At 39.8% G+C, this 18,021-nt stretch overlaps 1 protein-coding gene across 2 annotated transcripts in view; it reads left to right on the top strand.

Annotated features, from left to right (window-relative positions):
- The window catches only part of GRTP1 (growth hormone regulated TBC protein 1), a 66,989-nt gene that overhangs the window by 41,848 nt on the left and 7,120 nt on the right, over positions 1 to 18,021 (top strand). For both annotated transcript variants that reach the window (XM_056807436.1, XM_007501247.3), the window contains exons 6-7: positions 10,520 to 10,692; positions 10,815 to 11,000. In XM_056807436.1, coding sequence (XP_056663414.1) covers positions 10,520 to 10,692; positions 10,815 to 11,000 — 359 coding nt within the window. The remainder of the gene's footprint in view (positions 1 to 10,519; positions 10,693 to 10,814; positions 11,001 to 18,021) is intronic.

Raw genomic sequence — 18,021 nt, 5'->3', positions numbered from 1 at the left:
TTTGTGGATCTTGGAATGTCTTTATGCATCGGTTTCTATACTATTAACTATGTGAACTAAAAGGAGAATAACTCAGAATCATCGAATTTGAGGTTGGAAATGTCCTCGAAGGCTGAACTCAGAAAAGTATTTCGTCTGTAACTTTGGGCAAGTGGCTATCCGGGCTAGAAGATCACCGGTGGAGGGGGACACCTTTTATCTTCCAAGGCGGTACAGTCCAGTGTGCTAATGACTGTTGGGAAATCTTTCCTCATTATCAAACCTAAATCTGCTTCTTTGCAGCTTTTCCTGTTGCTCTTGGTTCCACCCTCTGGGGCCAAACAAAGCTAGTTCATAATCATGTTGGCTCTTCAGACAGCTGTCATGCTCCCCTTCAGTCTCCTCTTCTCCAGACTAAACATTATACAATTCTTTTTTTTCAACTCTTACCTTCTGTCTTAGAATCAATACTCAATATCGGTTCCAAGGCAGAAAACTGGACAGGCATTGGCCACTGGGGTTAAGTGACTTGTCTAGGGACACACAGCTAGGAAGAGTTTGAGGTCACATTTGAACCCAGCTTCTCCCATCTCTGGGTCTGGCTCTATCTACTGAGCCACCCCAGCTGCCCTGAGAACTTCCAATTTTAAGAAAGCCCAGGAACATTATCCTGTTCCAGAGAAAGAACTGTTGGAGTCATCTTTCACATCACTGTGTTTTTGGTTTTATTCTGGGGTTTTGGTTCTGTATGAGTGTGCTCTTATGACAATGACCAGTATGGAAGTGTTTTGCATGATAATAAAAACTGAAAGGGAGAGAGAGAGAGAGAGAGAGGGAGAGAGGGGGAGAGGGAGAGAGAGAGAGGGAGAGAAGGGGAGAGAGAGAGATGGAGAGGGAGAGAGAGAGAGAGAGGAAGAGAGAGAGAGAGAGAGAGGAAGAGGGAGAGAGAGAGAGAGAGGGAGAGAGAGAGAGGAAGAGGGAGAGAGAGAGAGAGAGGGAGAGAGAGAGAGAGAGAGAGAGGGAGAGACGGAGAGGGAGAGAGAGAGAGAGAGAGGAAGAGGGAGAGAGAGAGAGAAACAGAGAGAGAGAGAGAGAAAAGGAAGGAAGGAAGGAAGGAAGGAAGAAAGGAAGGAAGGAAGGAAGGAAGGAAGGAAGGAAGGATGGAAAAATAGAAGGAAGAGAGGACAAAAGGAAAAGAGAGAGAGAAAAGGAAGAAAGTTAGAAAGGAAAGAAAGACAGACTAGAATAGCCATCTTTCATTCTCTGGTCTTTGCCACCATACCCTGTATGGGTTCCTTCCTCCCCCAATTCATTTTCTGTGTTGTCTTCTTACTTTCGAAAGGAATAAGTCTGAAGTCCATGAGAGCAAAGACTCCCTTTCTTTTTGCTTCAATATTTATCTCCACCACATAGAGTTCAATGGACTAGGAGTCAGTCCTAGAGTCCAGAGGACCTGGGTTCAAATCTGGCCTCAGACACTTCCTGGCTGTGTGACTCTGAGCAAGTCACTTAACCCCCATTGCTTAGCCTTTGCTGCTCTTGTGTCTTAGAGTTAATACTAAGACAGAAAGTCAGGGTTTTAAAAAAAATGCTTGTTGACTTGACTTGGTTATTTGGTAAAGTGATGAAGCTGATCCCACAAAGTAACTTAGTCTGCAGTTCTCTCTTCTTTATTCTCATCTCTTCTACCTTAATCAAAACTTCTATCACCTCTCTCCTGTGTTATATAGATCCCCCTCGCTTCCAGGCTTGATGCTTCCCAATTCATCCTCTACAGAGCATGCACAGACTCTTCCCCAGGTATCCCTCTTTCTTAGAATCTCTAATTGCCTTTGAAACACAGCTCAGGTGCCCCCTCTTACGTGGCACCCATCCTGATGCCCAGTTGCTAGTCCTGTCCTTCCACCCATAAAATTACTTTGTATTCTCCTCGTATGTCTTTTATACTGGCTTGGTCATTTTCAGTTATGTCCAACTTGATGACACCATTTTGGATTTTCTTGGCAAAGAAACTGGAGTGGTTTCCCATTTCCTTCTCCAACTCATTTGACAGATGAGGAAACTGAGGCACACAGGTTTTGATTATCTATAACTATAAAATATGTACAAATATATACAATACAAGGTAATTCTAAGTAATGGATGCTTTGTGTTCTCTCCCTCCTCAAATGACCATTTAGTTATTTATTTGTGTGAATGTTGTATCCCTACTATAGAATAAAAGAATGAGAACAGGGTAATTCTTTCATTTTTGTCTGCCGCGTACACTGTAGGTACCTACTAATACTTTTTACATTGAATCAAATAAGAGCATATCGAAGCTTTTTTTTCTTTTTTAGTCCCAGATCTGAGACAGCAGAGTCATTGTGATAGGAATTATAGCTGAATGATAGGAATAGAGCAGTTAATGTTATTTAATAATGAAGAAATAGAAGCAGCAGAAAAAGATGGGAACCGTAAGTGGACAGGAAGAGAGGATGGAAATTCCACGGTCTCACCAAATCCTCTCAGATCCTTTTGCTTTGTTTTGTTTTTTAAGCCCTTACTTTCTGTGCCATCACGACTCTTCAGACAGTAGGGCAACGGCCAGGCAAACAGATTAGAAAGGATTGAAAGCTAGATTTGAATCCAGGTCCTCCTCCCTCCAGCTCTATCCACTGAGCCACCCAGCAATCCCTCTCCCAAAACTTTAAAGTTTGTTTTAAATCATCATTTTTTCAATGCATCTTTATGGGGCCAGGGCTATCTGTGGTCATTTCCCCATTCTTTCAGTTCCTACGTTACTTATCTGTCCAGCACTGTTTAGAACTTGCCTCGAGATTGCCATATATCCTTTAATGGTTTCTCTGTTCAACTGTCAACTCTGAAAGGTGAGGCAGTCTGTCTTGCTATCGAGCCTGGCACCTATGCATTCAACAAAAGCTTGGAGAGTTTCTTTTATATCTATCATTTATTTTATTATTTGTAATAAATAATATGGATAATAAAGAAATGATGGCATAAATAAAATAACATAATCTATCTGTAATAAATAAAAGTATATTATTTATTATATATCATTTATTTATAATGACTATGTCTAATAAACAAATTTGACATAATAAATAACTAATATAAAAGATTAAAATCATTATGTTTGATACATAATTAATTGAATCAATGTTATATTGTTATAACTTAGATTATTATCTAGAACATGTAACTATCATGTAAATGTCCATTTATCATCCTTTATTTACTTCACAGTGAATTCTTACTGAACAACTAGTTGACTGAGATCTCTCCTTGTTCATAGATTGTTTTAATCTTGAACTCATGTAGCAGATTCTATCCTCCTCTGATTTTGGGGTTCTTAGTGCACAGTCTTGTGGAGCGCCAGGAGCACCGATGATTAAATGTTTTAATTTTTATTTATTTATTTATTTATTTATTTATTTAATTTTCCATGTTTGCATGACTCATTTTCTTTCTCTCCCTTCTTCTTGCCCCCCTCCCAGAGCTGACAAGCAAGTTCCCTGGGTTGTACACTCGGTCATTGATGATTCATAATTAAACTTAACACAATCAGCACTTCCATTTAGATGCATGTACTTGATAAATTGTGCTTTCTACATGGGCATCAAAAGGGAACAGTGTGGCCTAAATAAAAACCCATCAGGCAACAGTTAGGAAGCCTTCACTGTGTACGGAGAACAATAATATTTAGTTCTGGCTTAGGGAAACGATTCTGATTTTAGGGAATAGCATGAAAAGAGCAAATCAAAATTGTAAAGAAAACTAGTTGTAGTTCGTTTTAAAAGATAATTGTAAAAATTCAAATATGGGTTCTGCTTGAAGCGTGTTGTTTTTTTAAACCCTTAGCTTCTGTCTTAGTATCAATTGTAAGACAGAAGCGTGGCAAGGGCTAGGCAATTAAGGTTAAGTGACTTGCCCAGGGTCACCTAGTAAGGCAACATCCGAGATAAGATTTGAACCCAGGTTCTTCTGACTCCAAATCTGGAGCTACCCCTATACTGAAGTCTTGATTCCTCTTAAGGCTACACATGATTAATATAAATCAGTTCAATCAATCAATAAATCAATATAAATCAGTTAAAAGAGATGTGCCTTTGGAGGCGGCTGAGTGGCTCAGTGGATGGAGAGCCAGGTGTAGAGATGGGAGGTACTAGGTTCAAATCTGGTCTCAGATACAGCCTAGCTGTGTGACCCGGGACAAGGCACTTGACCCTTTTTTCCTCTGTAAAATGAGCCGGAGAAGGAAGTGGCAAACTGGGGCAGAAGTTGTGCCAAGAGCATCCCAAGTGGGGTCTTGAATCAGACAAGGCTAAAAATGACTAAAACCAAGAAAAGGAAAAAAAAAAGGCTCTGCCTCCTCCCTTTGGTATGTTGGGGCTGCAAAAGCAGCACCTGCTTTCTAGGAGCTCATTTCCGTGTGTCAGGAGGTTCTGTTTTGTCAGAGGCTTCATTAATAAGTCACAAGCGTGGCTTGGGCTGTGAGCTTTGAACGTCTTCTCTGTAAGAGGGAGGGAATGTCAAAGAATTCTGTCTGTTTCCAGAGTGAAGGCGGAACCGGAAGAAATGGCTGTTAATTAGATTATCCCCAGACATGTGAATGACATAGCGGCCTTCATGAATGGGGGAGGGGGAGTCAGCAAGTGGATGAAATTAACACCTGCTTGGTGCCAGGCTGTTTTCATGCTTTTGTTGTTGATGTTTTGTGAGAGCAGGAAAAAACGTTTCCGGGTAACACTTCATGGGATGTCCAAACCCGGCTTGTCATTTCTTGGCAGGACGACTTCAGATTTGGGAGAGGCGACTTTTTCAAACTCTTCCCTTCCCTCTTGGAATCCATACTGAGCATCAGCTGCAAGGCAGAAGAGCGGTGAGGGCCGGGCCGTGGAGGTGGAGTGACTTGGCCAGGGTCACACAGCTGGGAAGTGTCTGAGGCCAAATCTGAGCTCCCATCCCCGGAGCCTGGCGAGGAAGCGCAGAGCAGCTTCTGATGGAGAGCCTTTATCTTTGGAAGCTCTTCTTAGGCTCTCTGTAACTGAGAGCAAGGTCAGGGCAGGATTAGTCTGTCCATTCTTTCAGCGAATCCGGGTATTGTGCCGCCCCGCGGGAAGCCAGTTCCGTCCTGCGCTGTTTTTGGTGTCAGAGACCTTGCTCGTAGGGTTCAAGTCTGTAGTCATGACTCCAGCAAAAAAGGGGAAGAAGTGCTGCTAAGACCGTTGCCATCCCCATCCCCAACGGCAAGGCGGTGTTATACCGTGAAAACAGAGGCAGGGGAGCCTGCCTGGCTTAGCCCTTTTCCGCCGTCATATTTCATGATGGAATTTGCCACAGGCTTCAGAATCTCTTCCCAAATAGACAAACAGTCAATAGCATCAGCTGATCCATCCCCTAAAAGGATGTGCTGAAGACAGAGAAATCAAGTCATGGTTTGATGAGGCCAAAAAAAAGGTAGGAAAATTTGACCTGGTGCAGGTACAGGAAAAAGGTCAGGGAACCAAGTGGGTGGTAGCCTTTTCTATAGAAAATCCAGTACGTGGGGGGAGCTATGTGGCTTAGTGGATTGAGAGCCAGGCCTAGAGATGGGAGGTTCTGGGATCAAATATGGCCCCAGACACTTTCCAGCTGGGTGACTCACTGAATTCCCATTGCCTAGCATTTACCGCACTTCTGCCTTGGAACCAATACACAGTATTGATTTTAAGATGGAAGGTAAAGGGGGAGAAAGAGAGAAAGGAAGGAAGGAAGGAAGGAAGGAAGGAAGGAAGGAAGGAAGGAAGGAAGGAAGGAAGGAAGGAAGGAAGGAAGGAAGGAGAAAGAGAAAAAGAAAAAATCTAGTATAGATCATTGAAAATGTGCTATCTATAGCCAGAGGACAAATAGAATTAAGATTTGATGTGGTGCTAGTTAATTAGATTTGTACTTTATATGATCATTATCCTATTATCATCCCCAATAGCAGTGTCCACCTGGGGGTCAAGGGGAGGAGTCAAAGTACCAACTCTACAGATTCATCATGAATAAGGGCAACTTCTAGAGCCCCCTATGAATGGGAGAAAAGGACTTCCAACCATCAGGAGCTGTCCCTAAATGAGAATTCTTTCCCAGAGAAAGATATGACTTTTGAAATTGAGTTCCTCTCTCTTCCAGAGCTGACCTTCATTCATTCTCTTGGTCTCTTTAATGCAATTTTGATGTACACCTGACAAAAGGACAGCAGGTGCATTTCTAGGACATGCTCCTTCCTATCTTTCCATTCTTTTCTCCTTATTCTGTGATCCAGAGACACTATCCTCCTTGCAATTCTTACACAAGACACCTACATCTCCCTGATGGCCGTTCTCCATTCCTAGGTTGCTCTCCCTTCTTACCTCCATCTCTTGGTTTTCTACAAATCTTCATTTTATTTTTTAAAAATATTTTAATTAGTTAAATTATTTTCATCAAGGCAATGCTTTAGAATTATATTAATATTTACTTTTAATAGTTGTTTGAATATATGATAAATATTTAGAGTATATTATATAGAACATAGAAAAATATTTAAATTAATATTAATAAATAATTTGATTATTTGGAATCAGTTTTTAAAAGATTACCTTCCATCTTGGAATCAATACTAAGTATTAGGTTCCAAGGAAGAAGAGTGGTGAAGGCTAGGCAATGGGAGTTAAGTGACTTGCTCAGAATCACACAGCTGGAAAGTATCTGAGGTCAAATTTGAAACCAGGACTTCCCCATTCCTGATCTCTTTTTAAGGGGTGCCTTCCCTCCCTTGGATATTACCTCCATTTCATCTTATTTATCTCTTGTTATTATGCAGTTGTTTGCATGTAGTCCTCTAAGCTCCTGGATGGCAGAGATTAATTTTTTGTTTTGTTTTTTGTCTTTTGCTTTTCTTTGTATACCCAGAACTTGGGATTTTGCCATTGGGACATTTTGAAGAATTAAAGGAGCCAGTTGCTGTCCCTTCTCCATAGTCCTTGGCTAGCTTGCCTAGGAATGTCTAGGAAAAGGCCCTTGCTAAAGCCAGAGCATCAGTGAAGAGCCACTTCCTTTCTCTTCACCATAACCTTGTTATGATTAAAATTATCTTGACTGATTTTTGGGTAAGGAAATAAGTTTTTGTGATTATGTCAGTTTATTGGTCAGGCCAACATCGTAATGGATAAAGTGGCACATAGGTCAGTGGCCTATTTGAATGACCAGGCACTCCAATCTTGGGTTGGGCAACTCAATAAATGGAATTTTACGTGCTCATTATTTAGCCTGTCCCTTGAATAGCCCATGCCATCTAATTGGTGAATTCCTAACTGAGAGGTGGTCCATCAAACTATCCACCCCTCCCCATTCCCTTGTGATGCCAAACCCTTCCACAGGAAAAGAATCCTTGTCCTTGTTGTTTATTAACTGAATTCTGTCCAAAGGAAATGCATTCTGTGGAATTTTTTTTTTAAACCCTCACCTTTCATCTTGGAGTCTATATTGTGCATTGGCTCCAAGGCAGAAGAGTGTTAAGGGTTAGGCAATGGGGGTCAAGTGACTTGCCCAGGGTCACACAGCTGGGAAGTGTCTGAGGACAGATTTGAACCTAGGACCTCCCGGCTCTAGTCCTGGCTCTCAATCCACTGAGCCACCCAGCTGCCCCCATTCTTTGAAATTTCTAAGGAAAAGGAAAATGCAAAAAGCAGATGACTGGTTAAAAATCTCTGACCCAGATCCCAGATGCAGAAATATGCAGTAATTGTCCCTAATATATATGAATATATAATTATGTATTGTGTATAATATAATTAATATGAAATTATTAAATATGATTAATATTAAATAATTATACAAAATTGGTTAAAATTAAATAAAACAAAAATATAGTAATCTTATTTAAACATAATTATATTTTATATAGTATACATTATATTAGTATAGTTATAAATTGTATATAAATATAAAAATAAATATAAAATATAAATTACATAAAATATATTTAATTATATTATAATTATATATACTATTAAAATAATTTATATTAAATTATACACAATATATATAATAATTGAGGTCTTTCTACTCAGGGCTCTGATATAAGATTTAATATAGTACATGAAAAATAAAGTCTCAGAGCCTATTGCCTATTCTTCATCCTGGAGAATCCCAGCCAAGGGGCCTCTTGAACTTTCTAGTTCTTTCCTGAGAATTGGCTTGGAGCCTACGGTTATCTCATACCTTCTCTCAAGCCAATTCCTTGTTCCAGTTGAGTCATAAACTTTTATGAGGTATTTACTTTGTGCTGGACACTGTGCTAAGCAATGGGGATACTGAAAAAGGCAAAAAAACAGCCCCTGCCACCAAGGAACTTACAGTCTAATGGGGGAGGGAGAGGGGGGAAATAGAGAGATATAAATTAATAATATTTTTTAAAAAAAGAAGAGTTAAGATAGTAAAGGTAGTAGAAGGAACACTGCTGGAAAAGTTGGAGGGGAATGGGATTGCTTGTGCAAATAGGACTAGCCTTGACAAGGAACTGGTCCACTTTTTCATTCAAGACAAGAGACAGCAGCAGAAAACATCGGAGTGATGTGAGAAGAGGAGAGGATGAGAGAGTTCTTGGCTAATAGCCTCAGTTTTTTCACTGAAATATAAGGCAAGGTTCTCACCTGAGAGGGAAGCCGTGGGATGGTTCAAGAAGGGTCAAAAAGGTTTTGGAAAGACCCAGTGGTAGGTGGAGTAGTAAATCCTTTAGAGAGGTACAAAAGAATTGTCTTGCCTTGATGAGGGCTCAGTTGAGAATATATCATTTTAAAACGATCTAGTGTGCTGAGATAGAAAGCAAACTGGACATCAGATCAGTTGGTTTGATGGGCTCAAGTCCCACCTCTAACATACTTGCCTGCGTCCCCACTCAAAATGTTTAGTTTCCTCATCTGTAAAATGGCGGTGTCTTCTTGGTTACTCTCTGGAATTTGCATAGGACCAGCCTTTGAGTTTAGTCTATGTTATTAACATTTTCTCCATCACTTTCTTAAGTCGAAACAATCAACCGAATGAGGTGTCAAACCCTCATTTGTAGTTTTTGCTTATTTCCAAGGTGTGATTGCAGACACTCAAGAATTTAATAATCGATTCTCAACAGCCAGAGCTTCCTTGCTGGGAATCTTTTCTTTCTTGTCTTTGGAAAATAGAATGCTATTTCTTCAGGTCTAAATTCATCCTCTTTGGGAAGGACCTATAATCTGTTTCTCTAGTACTGGAGCTTTCTACTCTTCTGTCATGTTCTTCTACTCACTTACCACTTGGTAGGAGTTTAAAAAAAAATAATATATGGGAGGGGAAAGATCGGTGGCTAAGAGAGCCAAGCCCAGAGATGAGAGGTCCTGGATTCAATTCTTTGTAATCTTTTGATTTCCTGTGTTCTTTCTAACATTTCTTTCATCCTCTCTAGAAACTCTCCATCTTCTCTATCAAACGAAAAGATAGAGATATTCTAAAACACTTTTGTTTTCTCCTCTAGTAGGGAGAGATCACCTTTCAGGGTAGCCCATGTAACCAGTGACCACCTTAGATAGGAACACAAGCAAAGTACTAATGCTTCAGACCAGTCACCAAAGTCATTTCCTTAGTATCTCTACCTCCTGGATTTTAAGTTGGGTTGCAGTGTTTTGGAGGCTCCCCCGGAAGCTCCCTCTGAAAACTGCCCTAGTAAATTGCCTGCTTGCTCTGGTGAAAGCAAGTTGCTGATTCCCCCAAATTTACAGCTAGAATGAATTGCCCATTGTTCAGAAAATTCATGCCTGTTTCCAGCCCTTCTATTAAGAAGAAAGGAAACAGCAGCTGCAGCTAGTAGGTATGGGATAAACAGGACAGGGCAGTGGGTGAATGGCTGAGAGCATGCTTTCTTTTGAAGCGCCCGTGCTCCCCACAGTGGTCGTTTCAAGAAGTATTTATTAAAGTTGTTATTTGGCTTCAAGCCCATGAGCGAGTTAGATTTTTGTGGAGAGTGAAATAAGAGTCCTTCATACATTTCTTCCTTTAATTTTATCTTCTTCATTTTGATTGTGTGCCTCAGGGTGCTAGTTTTTTTTTTTAATTAAATGAACAAGGGGGATGCATTAAAGTTAGCAGAGGAAAATGGCAGCCATGGTGATCCCAAAGGGCACTGGACACCAAGTCTGGGTTTTAATCCCAGCTCTGCCATGGTCAAGGTACTTTAATTTTTCCAAGCTTTAGCTTTCTCATCTGTGAAGGAGAGGGAGTTGTATGAACTGGTTTTGTAAGTTGCCTTTCAACTCTCTAATCCTGTGATTTTTATGATAAAGTGGATGGCTTTTAAAAAAAGAATATGTCAGATATTTCCTAGTTGTGTGACCCTGGGCAAGTCACTTCCCCCCCCTCCCCCTTACCATTCTTCTGTCTTGGAACTAAAGCATAGTATTGATTCTAAGATGGAAGGTAAAGGTTTTTTAAAAAAAAGAATATATGAGATTTAATGACATGTTGTTATTATTTTTCTATCCTTATATTCTCTCCATAAAAGATTACTATAGTCCTGCAATGATGGGTCTGAAAACAGATCAGGAAGTTCTTGGTGAGCTTGTGAAGATGAAGATTCCAGCTGTGGCAAATTTAATGGATCGCCATAATGTCATGTGGACCTTAGTAGTCTCCCGTTGGTTTATCTGTTTATTTATTGATATACTCCCAGTGGAGGTAAGGACTTAAGTACATTTCTCTATGACATTCCCTTCGCACTTTTTAAACCTTCAAATGTGTACATAAATCTTTTGGCATGCAAGTAAGTAGTATGCTTTTCCAATTTTGTTTTTCTACAGACGGTACTCCGAATTTGGGATTGTTTATTCTATGAGGGTTCAAAAATTATCTTTCGTGTGGCCTTAACATTAATTAAGCAACACCAAGCCTCTATTTTGGAAGCCACTAATTTCCCAGATATATGTGAACAATTTAAGCAGGTCACAAAAGGGACATTTGTCACAGAATGTCATACATTCATGCAGGTAAGCTTTTGTTTGTTTGTTTGTTTCCTGCTTGACCTAAAAGGAAAAGGTAGATATCCTTTGCAATAGACCAGAAATGGGTTTGCCTACAGTTCACAGGTCAAATGCAGCCCACCAGCCTGTTTTTATTTGGCTCACAAGTGAAAGAATGGTTTTTATATATTTAAAAGTTTGCTGCCCCCTCAGCTGCTAAAAATGATATTGTAAATTACTCTACACTTGTGTTGATCAATGTTTTATAAATTCAGGGACCACCCACTGTCTAAATGATGAGATATGTAGAACTTTGCTTCTCCTCATTCTGCTGCTTGGCTAATTTACTGCTCATCAGCATGGCTTTGAGGGCTTTAGATAAAACTGGTGACGTATATGAAAATTATCATATTATGTTATCATATAATTATATTATATCATATGATTGCATTATAAAGACAAACAGCAACTCTGAGTAACTCAATTACCAGCCATAATTTTGTAGGACCCATGATGAAATAGGCTACCCACTTTCTCAAAGATTGCATAGAGACAAATGAGACAAAAAAAATTATTTTATAGGGGCAATACAAGAATTTGGTTTGACCAGGTATATTTGTTATTTTAAATTAAAGGATTAATTAATATTTGGGGGGGTTCTTTTTATTTTTATTTATTTTTTGACTTTATTTTTGTTTCTACATGTCATTTTATTTATTTATTTTTACGGTGTTTTTCCATTGTTACATGATTCCTGTTCTCTCCCTCCCCTCTTCCTTCCCCCTTTCCAGAGCTGACAAGCAATTCCACTGGGTTATACATATATTATTACTCAAAACCTATTTCCATATTATTCCTATTTGTAATAGAGTGATCTTTTAAAACCACAACCTGGGGGAACATGGTCTCAGGCTTCAGGATTTTTCTGCACTGCTGTTTTCAGAGCTAGTACTTGGGGGTTGGAAGATGGCATTGCTTTCAAGGTGGTGTGATCTAGGGAGAGGCATAGTCACTCCTCTCCTGGTCTGCACGCTGATCTTGACCCAGGAAGGGCCCTCTGGGCTTCTTTTCCCTCCAGTGTTTGAACTATGACCCGGAAGTGCCCAAGCATAGTCTGGTCCTGCATTGAGGGCTAGCAAAAGAGGCCCTGCAACCTCTTTTTGACCAGTTACCTTGTCGCCTTACTGATGCTGGCTGGAGAGCTTCTGCAATTGTTGCTGCTTCTGTCTCTCCTTTCTAGTCCTATTTTTGCTGGTGCCTGCCATCTGCTCCAGCCCAGACTCTGCTCTCATGGCCTAGCTCTCTCTCTCTGACCAGCCCTGACCTTTTGTGGGTCCTGTTGCTCTAGAATTCGATTTGAGGCATTATTTTAACCTTGTTTAGAGGGGAATTCTGGGAGAGCCCAGGCTGAGTGCCTCCTCTGCTCCGCCATCTTGGATCCATCCCAAGGGTGGATTTTACAGTTTTCTTCATACCTGCTTCATGAAAAAGTATGAGAGCTCCCTAATGTAAAGGATGGAGGTGGTGGGAGGGGAAGGGATACTATGGAGAGAAAGCTAAAATGAAAGCCTATTTATTTTATTGTATCTCTCAAAAGTCTTGGGGAGTCCAAAAGGGATGCTAATTGAAATTGCTGACTAGACTTCAGTGGATTTAATTTTGCCCTGTTTCTTATGGAAAATTGAGAGTTCATAGGATTGCTAAGTATACCATTATAGATGCAGTACAGTCAGTTTAAGAAACCAAATCAATAAGATCAAAGGGAGGGAGGGAGCTGGGAGAAAGAGTGGAGCAGTTGAAACTGGGACTGGAAATTCTGTCTAGGGACCGGGTGTCATGGAAATCTTCCTGGCCTGATTCTTTGGAGTAATCCAACCCTATTCAGGACACTTCTGTCTAAGGGAAGATTGGATTCCTTCTTGAAGAAAAGAAAAAGTCTTAGTGGCTTCTTAAAGATGTGTTTAAGAGAGAGAAATACTATGCTAGTTCAAGGATGCAGGATTTCTTGGGTCTTGGAACTCCTACACAAGTGCAAGAGGCAATCTTACAGAAATGCTATTGCTATTTAAAAGATATATCCCAATGCTGATGGGATGAGCAAAAGAGAATACAGCTACTCCTCCTGTAGGGTGTGGAGACCCGAGTGGTTGTTAAAGTAAGATGCAAACCTTAGCACGCTGTCAGCTGCAAGGTCTATTAAAGGGCTATTTAGAGTAAGTTAGTACAGGTTCCAAGTCCTCTAGGGGGCTTATGTAAGTGTTCTCGGGTTAATTTTGGCTTCCAGATGGCTGACACAAACTTTGTAACTTCACAAAAGAGAAAACTAAGATGACAAATATACACCAGTTTGCATTGGGGGGATGAGAAAATGGTGGAGACCCAATGGAAGTTTCAGTTCCTGCCATTTCTGCCGGCAGAGTGACGAGGCAGTACTGTATGCCACCAGTCTTTTTAGTTGCCTTAAGAGCTGGCTTTCATCCTGCTAGGCAAGGAAAACTTAACAGGAGGGAGGGACTCTGTGTCTCCCTGGTAGCAAATACATTCAGCTTTCCCCGTGGCTTTAGTTTTAGTAGGATTGTCCCCCTTGTGCTGTTCAGTCACTTCTCAGTCACATCCCATTCTTCATGACCTTATTTGAGGTTTTCTTGGCAGTGATACTAGAGTAGTTTCTTATTTCTTTTTCCATCTCATTTTACAGATAAAGAAACTGAGGCAAACAGGGTTAAGTGACCTGCCTACGGTCACACAGCCAGTAAGTGTCTGAGGCCAGATTTAAACTCAGGAAGCTGTGTCTTCCTGGCTCCAAGCCTGGCACTTTCTCTTCTGTACCAACTACCGTTAGTTTTTGTCTTTAATTTTGGCCTCTAATGCAAAATGTAGTAGGAATTAATATTGTTCAAAACCATTAGGTTTCTCTGAAGAATATTAGACATGAGAATTTAAGAAAAAAGTCTAGTAAGAGATGAAGTTAGTTAATGTTGGAAAGGCTATGAAAAGATGGGCACGCTAATATCTTATTGATAAAGCTGTGAATTCGTTCAGTCATTCTGGAAAGCAATATGGAATTATACTAAGAAAGGGACTAAAATATTTCTACCCTCTGACCAAGAGATCTTACTGCTTAGCTTATTCCTCAAGGAGGCTAAAGATACAAAGAAAGGTCCTAAATACACAAAAATGTTTATTGTAGCTTTTTTGGTAATAGCAAGTGACTAGAAACAAATTAGATTGCTATCAGTTGGAAAATGATAAAATAATTTGAGGTACATGGATGTAGTGGAATAATGAATATGGAGAATACAGAGAAACTTGGGAAGACTTTATATGAACTGATGCAAAATGAAATAAGCAAGAGTCTAGAAATCCTTCTTCCTCTGAGTGAATAAATAAGCACTTACTACAAAGGTGCATAATTTCGTTGTACTCTTACCCTTACCATTAAAGCAACTCACTATCCCACTATAACTTGGTAGATAATTTGAATTTAGGTAAGCTAGTTTTTAAGCTACAGACATCAGGCCATCTGTGGACCCCTGCTCAAAGTTTTGCCAGCCTACGTTAGGCTCTGCTAGAGCTTGGGCTCTGATTGTGTAGCCTTTGGAACCCAGGGTCATCTGCATGCCATAATGAGGAATTAGAGGAGGGAATTAGTGCAAGAAATATAGCACAGGAGGCAGCTGGGTGGCTCAGTGGATTGAGAGCCAGGCCTAAAGATGGGAGGTCCTAGGTTCAAATGTGACCTCAGCCACTTCCTTGTTGTGTGACCCTGGGCAAGTCACTTGACCCCCATTGCCTACCCCTTACCACTCTTCTGTCTTGGGAGCAATATACAGTATTGATTCTAAGACTCAAGGTAAGGGGGGAGAGAGAGAGACAGAGAGAGAGAGAACTGGAAGATTCAATGCCAAAGTTAAAGAAAAATACATACATGCCTAAATTGTTTAAATATTGGTTCATTTTAAGAACATATTTATAATTTCATTAGTTTGCCAGCAGTTACTGGTTAAAATTTAAATCATAGATAGTGTAGATATGATAAAGTCACAATTTTTCATCCTTAACAGAATTCTCTTTTAACAAACATAAGATCCAAAAGAAATTTCCCAAGAAAAAATCCCCAGGGCCAGATGGATTCACAAGTGAATTCTATCAAACATTTAAAGAACAACTAATCCCAATACTGTATAAATTATTTGACAAAATAAGAAAAGAAGGAGTTCTACCAAATTCTTTTTATGACACAAATAAGGTACTAATTCCAAAGTCAGGCAGATGAAAATCAGAGAAAGAAAACTACAGACCAATCTCCTTAATGAACATTGATGCAAACAGAGTCCTCCATTTCCCCTTCCCTTTTGGAAATCTTTCAGGAAGAAGTCCTGGGGACATTTGAATAACCTATCTGTGTTGGAGGAAAACAGAAAATAAAACTACTCTTTTAAGCCCTAAGTCTTATTCAGAGATGCTGATACAAAAAGGAGGTGCAGAGCCCAATGTCTAGAGGAAGCAAGTGGGACAGATGTACCATGAGTGAATTATTATACCCAGAATGGGAAAGAAGAGTTCTCTCAGCTACTTAAAGAAACCATGTGTATGAAGAGGGGGCTGTAGAACCTGAAGGCTAAGGGGGAAAAAGAGATAAGAATAGAAAAGAAAAGCCAGAAAATTTCAAAAGGCTAGGGGAAATCTCACATGGAAGCATGAAAGAGATTTCAGAATGTGATCTTCATTCCATGAATCAGATAATCAAGAGCTAGTTGCCTAAAGAGAAAACAAAAGAATAAATACTATTTGCTAGAAGAAAATTTCACTGAAGGCAGCAGGGGCACTAAGTGAACCTTATCAGACCTATGTGACTTACCAGGAGCTACAAGGGAACCGGAAGAGAGGTGTTGGCAAAGACCCACCTGGGAATTTGGAGAGGAACAGACAAAAGGACTTTGGAAGACAGAATGACTATGTAAGAGCAAAGTCTGGTCTTTTGGAATTGGGGCTCCTGCCAGGGACAGAACCATACATCATGGAGACTGTACAGGTTTCTGGAAGGATAGTGGCCCATAGGAGGATAGGTCCAGTTGACTCTTGTCGATGGGGTTGAGTAAAAGTCTTTTCTGTGTGCTTCACTGATGGTAATTATTCTGTGTTGGAAGCTTTGTTAACCTGGGTGCTTGTAAGAGAAGCTGGAGGCTCCCCTTGGTGGATTGCCAGAGACAGAAGTTTGCAGGTTCCACTGTTGTCAGGGCAACAGGCAGAGAAATAGATAGTTCCAAAGTTTATAAGAGTCCTTCATGTCAGGAGGAAGCCTCTGACACTAGTGTTGCCTAGACTTATAATTATATGGAGTCATATGCAATATTTTTCCATCTATAAATTATAATTAAGGACTTCAATACATTTTATTATTCCTATAAGAGTAGTGTGAAGAGAGAACTTAGAATGAACTGTGGCCAGTAAAGAATGATGACTGAGAAAGATATTGTTGCTTTAAACTGTATAAAAGAAGGGGATCAAAGAAGGGCTGAGATTGCTCCTCAGAGTGGTTAATGGACCATTACAATGTTAGTCAGCAAGAATTTATTAAGAGCTCATTATTGCCCCATTGCTAGAGATACAAAGAAAAGCAAAATACGACCTCTGCTTTCGAGCTCACTGTCTAATGTGGCACAAAATAGACAAGCAACTACATCTAGGCAATATATATATTTGGGATAGGAAGCAGTACAGCTGAGCTCTCTTCCATGAAACTCTTGGGCAGGGGGCTGAGAGGGACAGAGAAGGACATCCTGGGAAAGATCACTAGAAAAGAGGAAGTTCAGAAATAATCGGCCACTGTGTGCCTCAGACCCCAGCAGCAGAGTGGAGTATCAATTCTAGTAGCTAGCCTTGTCTAGCCTGCAAAAGAATAGTCAAAGCAGAAATTCCAGGTCAAAGAGAAATATATAATTCTGTCTCTCCAAACCAACAGAGATTTCCAGCTGGTTGATAGGAGCTGTGAGTCCAGCTGTTGTCTGCTGTCACTAAGATTTGAAATCCAGGTCAGGAACTTGCAGAGCTCAGATCAGGGGGACAGCAGTCAGATTTTGCCCTCAATTAGACCACTTTGGGAGCACTGAAAGCTTGCAGGTCCCCAGCTTGTTACAAAGATCCTAGAATAATACTATATTCAATACACTAAGAAAGTCACAACAGGACCAGAGTAGATATTCCCTCTTAGGAATGCAGCACAAAATACTGATATAATCTGTGTCTGACTATTTACTGGAAGGAGGAAGGGAGAAAACATCAGAAAACAATTGCCAAAAATTGTTTCTACATGCAATTGAAAATAAAATAAAATTCAACTTTTAAAAAGTACAGCAGACTAGTTTGGCTGACATAAAGAAAAAAAAATTTTAACTCATCATAAACAGCTATTATGATGGTGAGAAATTCAAAACATAAACCAGAAGAAAACAACTCCAAAACATATACAAGCAAAGCCTCAGAAGAAAACACAACTTAAGCACAAACTCAACTAGAATTCCTGGAAGTGATCAAGCAAGGATTTAAAAAGTTTTAAAATTTTATAAATGCTTTAAGGAAAAAAAACGAAAAACAAATGAGAGCTATGAAATAAAGAATTGGAAAGGGAACAACAGCTTGGCAAAAGACCCAAGCAACAAATTCCATGAAAATTATAATGAACCAAATATAAATCAATGATTCCATGAAGCAACAAAAAATATCAAAACAAAGTCAAGAGAATGAAAAAATAAAATATGTAAAGTATCTCACTGCAAAAACAATTGATCTGGAAAACAGATAAAGAGGAACAAATTAAGAATTGATAGACTACAAAAATAGAGCCTAAACATCATAGTTCAAGAAACCTTAAAGAAAACTGGGGAGATTTCTCAGAATAGGAGGGCAAAGTAAAAAATGAAAGAATCCACTGGTCACCTTCTGAGAGAAAATGAAATGAAATTGAATGAACATCTCCCAAGAACATCATAACCAAAATCTAGAATTTCTAAATCAAAGAAAAATTACTGCAAGCAGCCAGAAAGAA

The sequence above is a fragment of the Monodelphis domestica genome, chromosome 8, assembly GCF_027887165.1.
Source record: "Monodelphis domestica isolate mMonDom1 chromosome 8, mMonDom1.pri, whole genome shotgun sequence".
Lineage (NCBI taxonomy): Eukaryota > Metazoa > Chordata > Mammalia > Didelphimorphia > Didelphidae > Monodelphis > Monodelphis domestica.
This window is presented reverse-complemented; position numbering and strand designations above follow the sequence as displayed.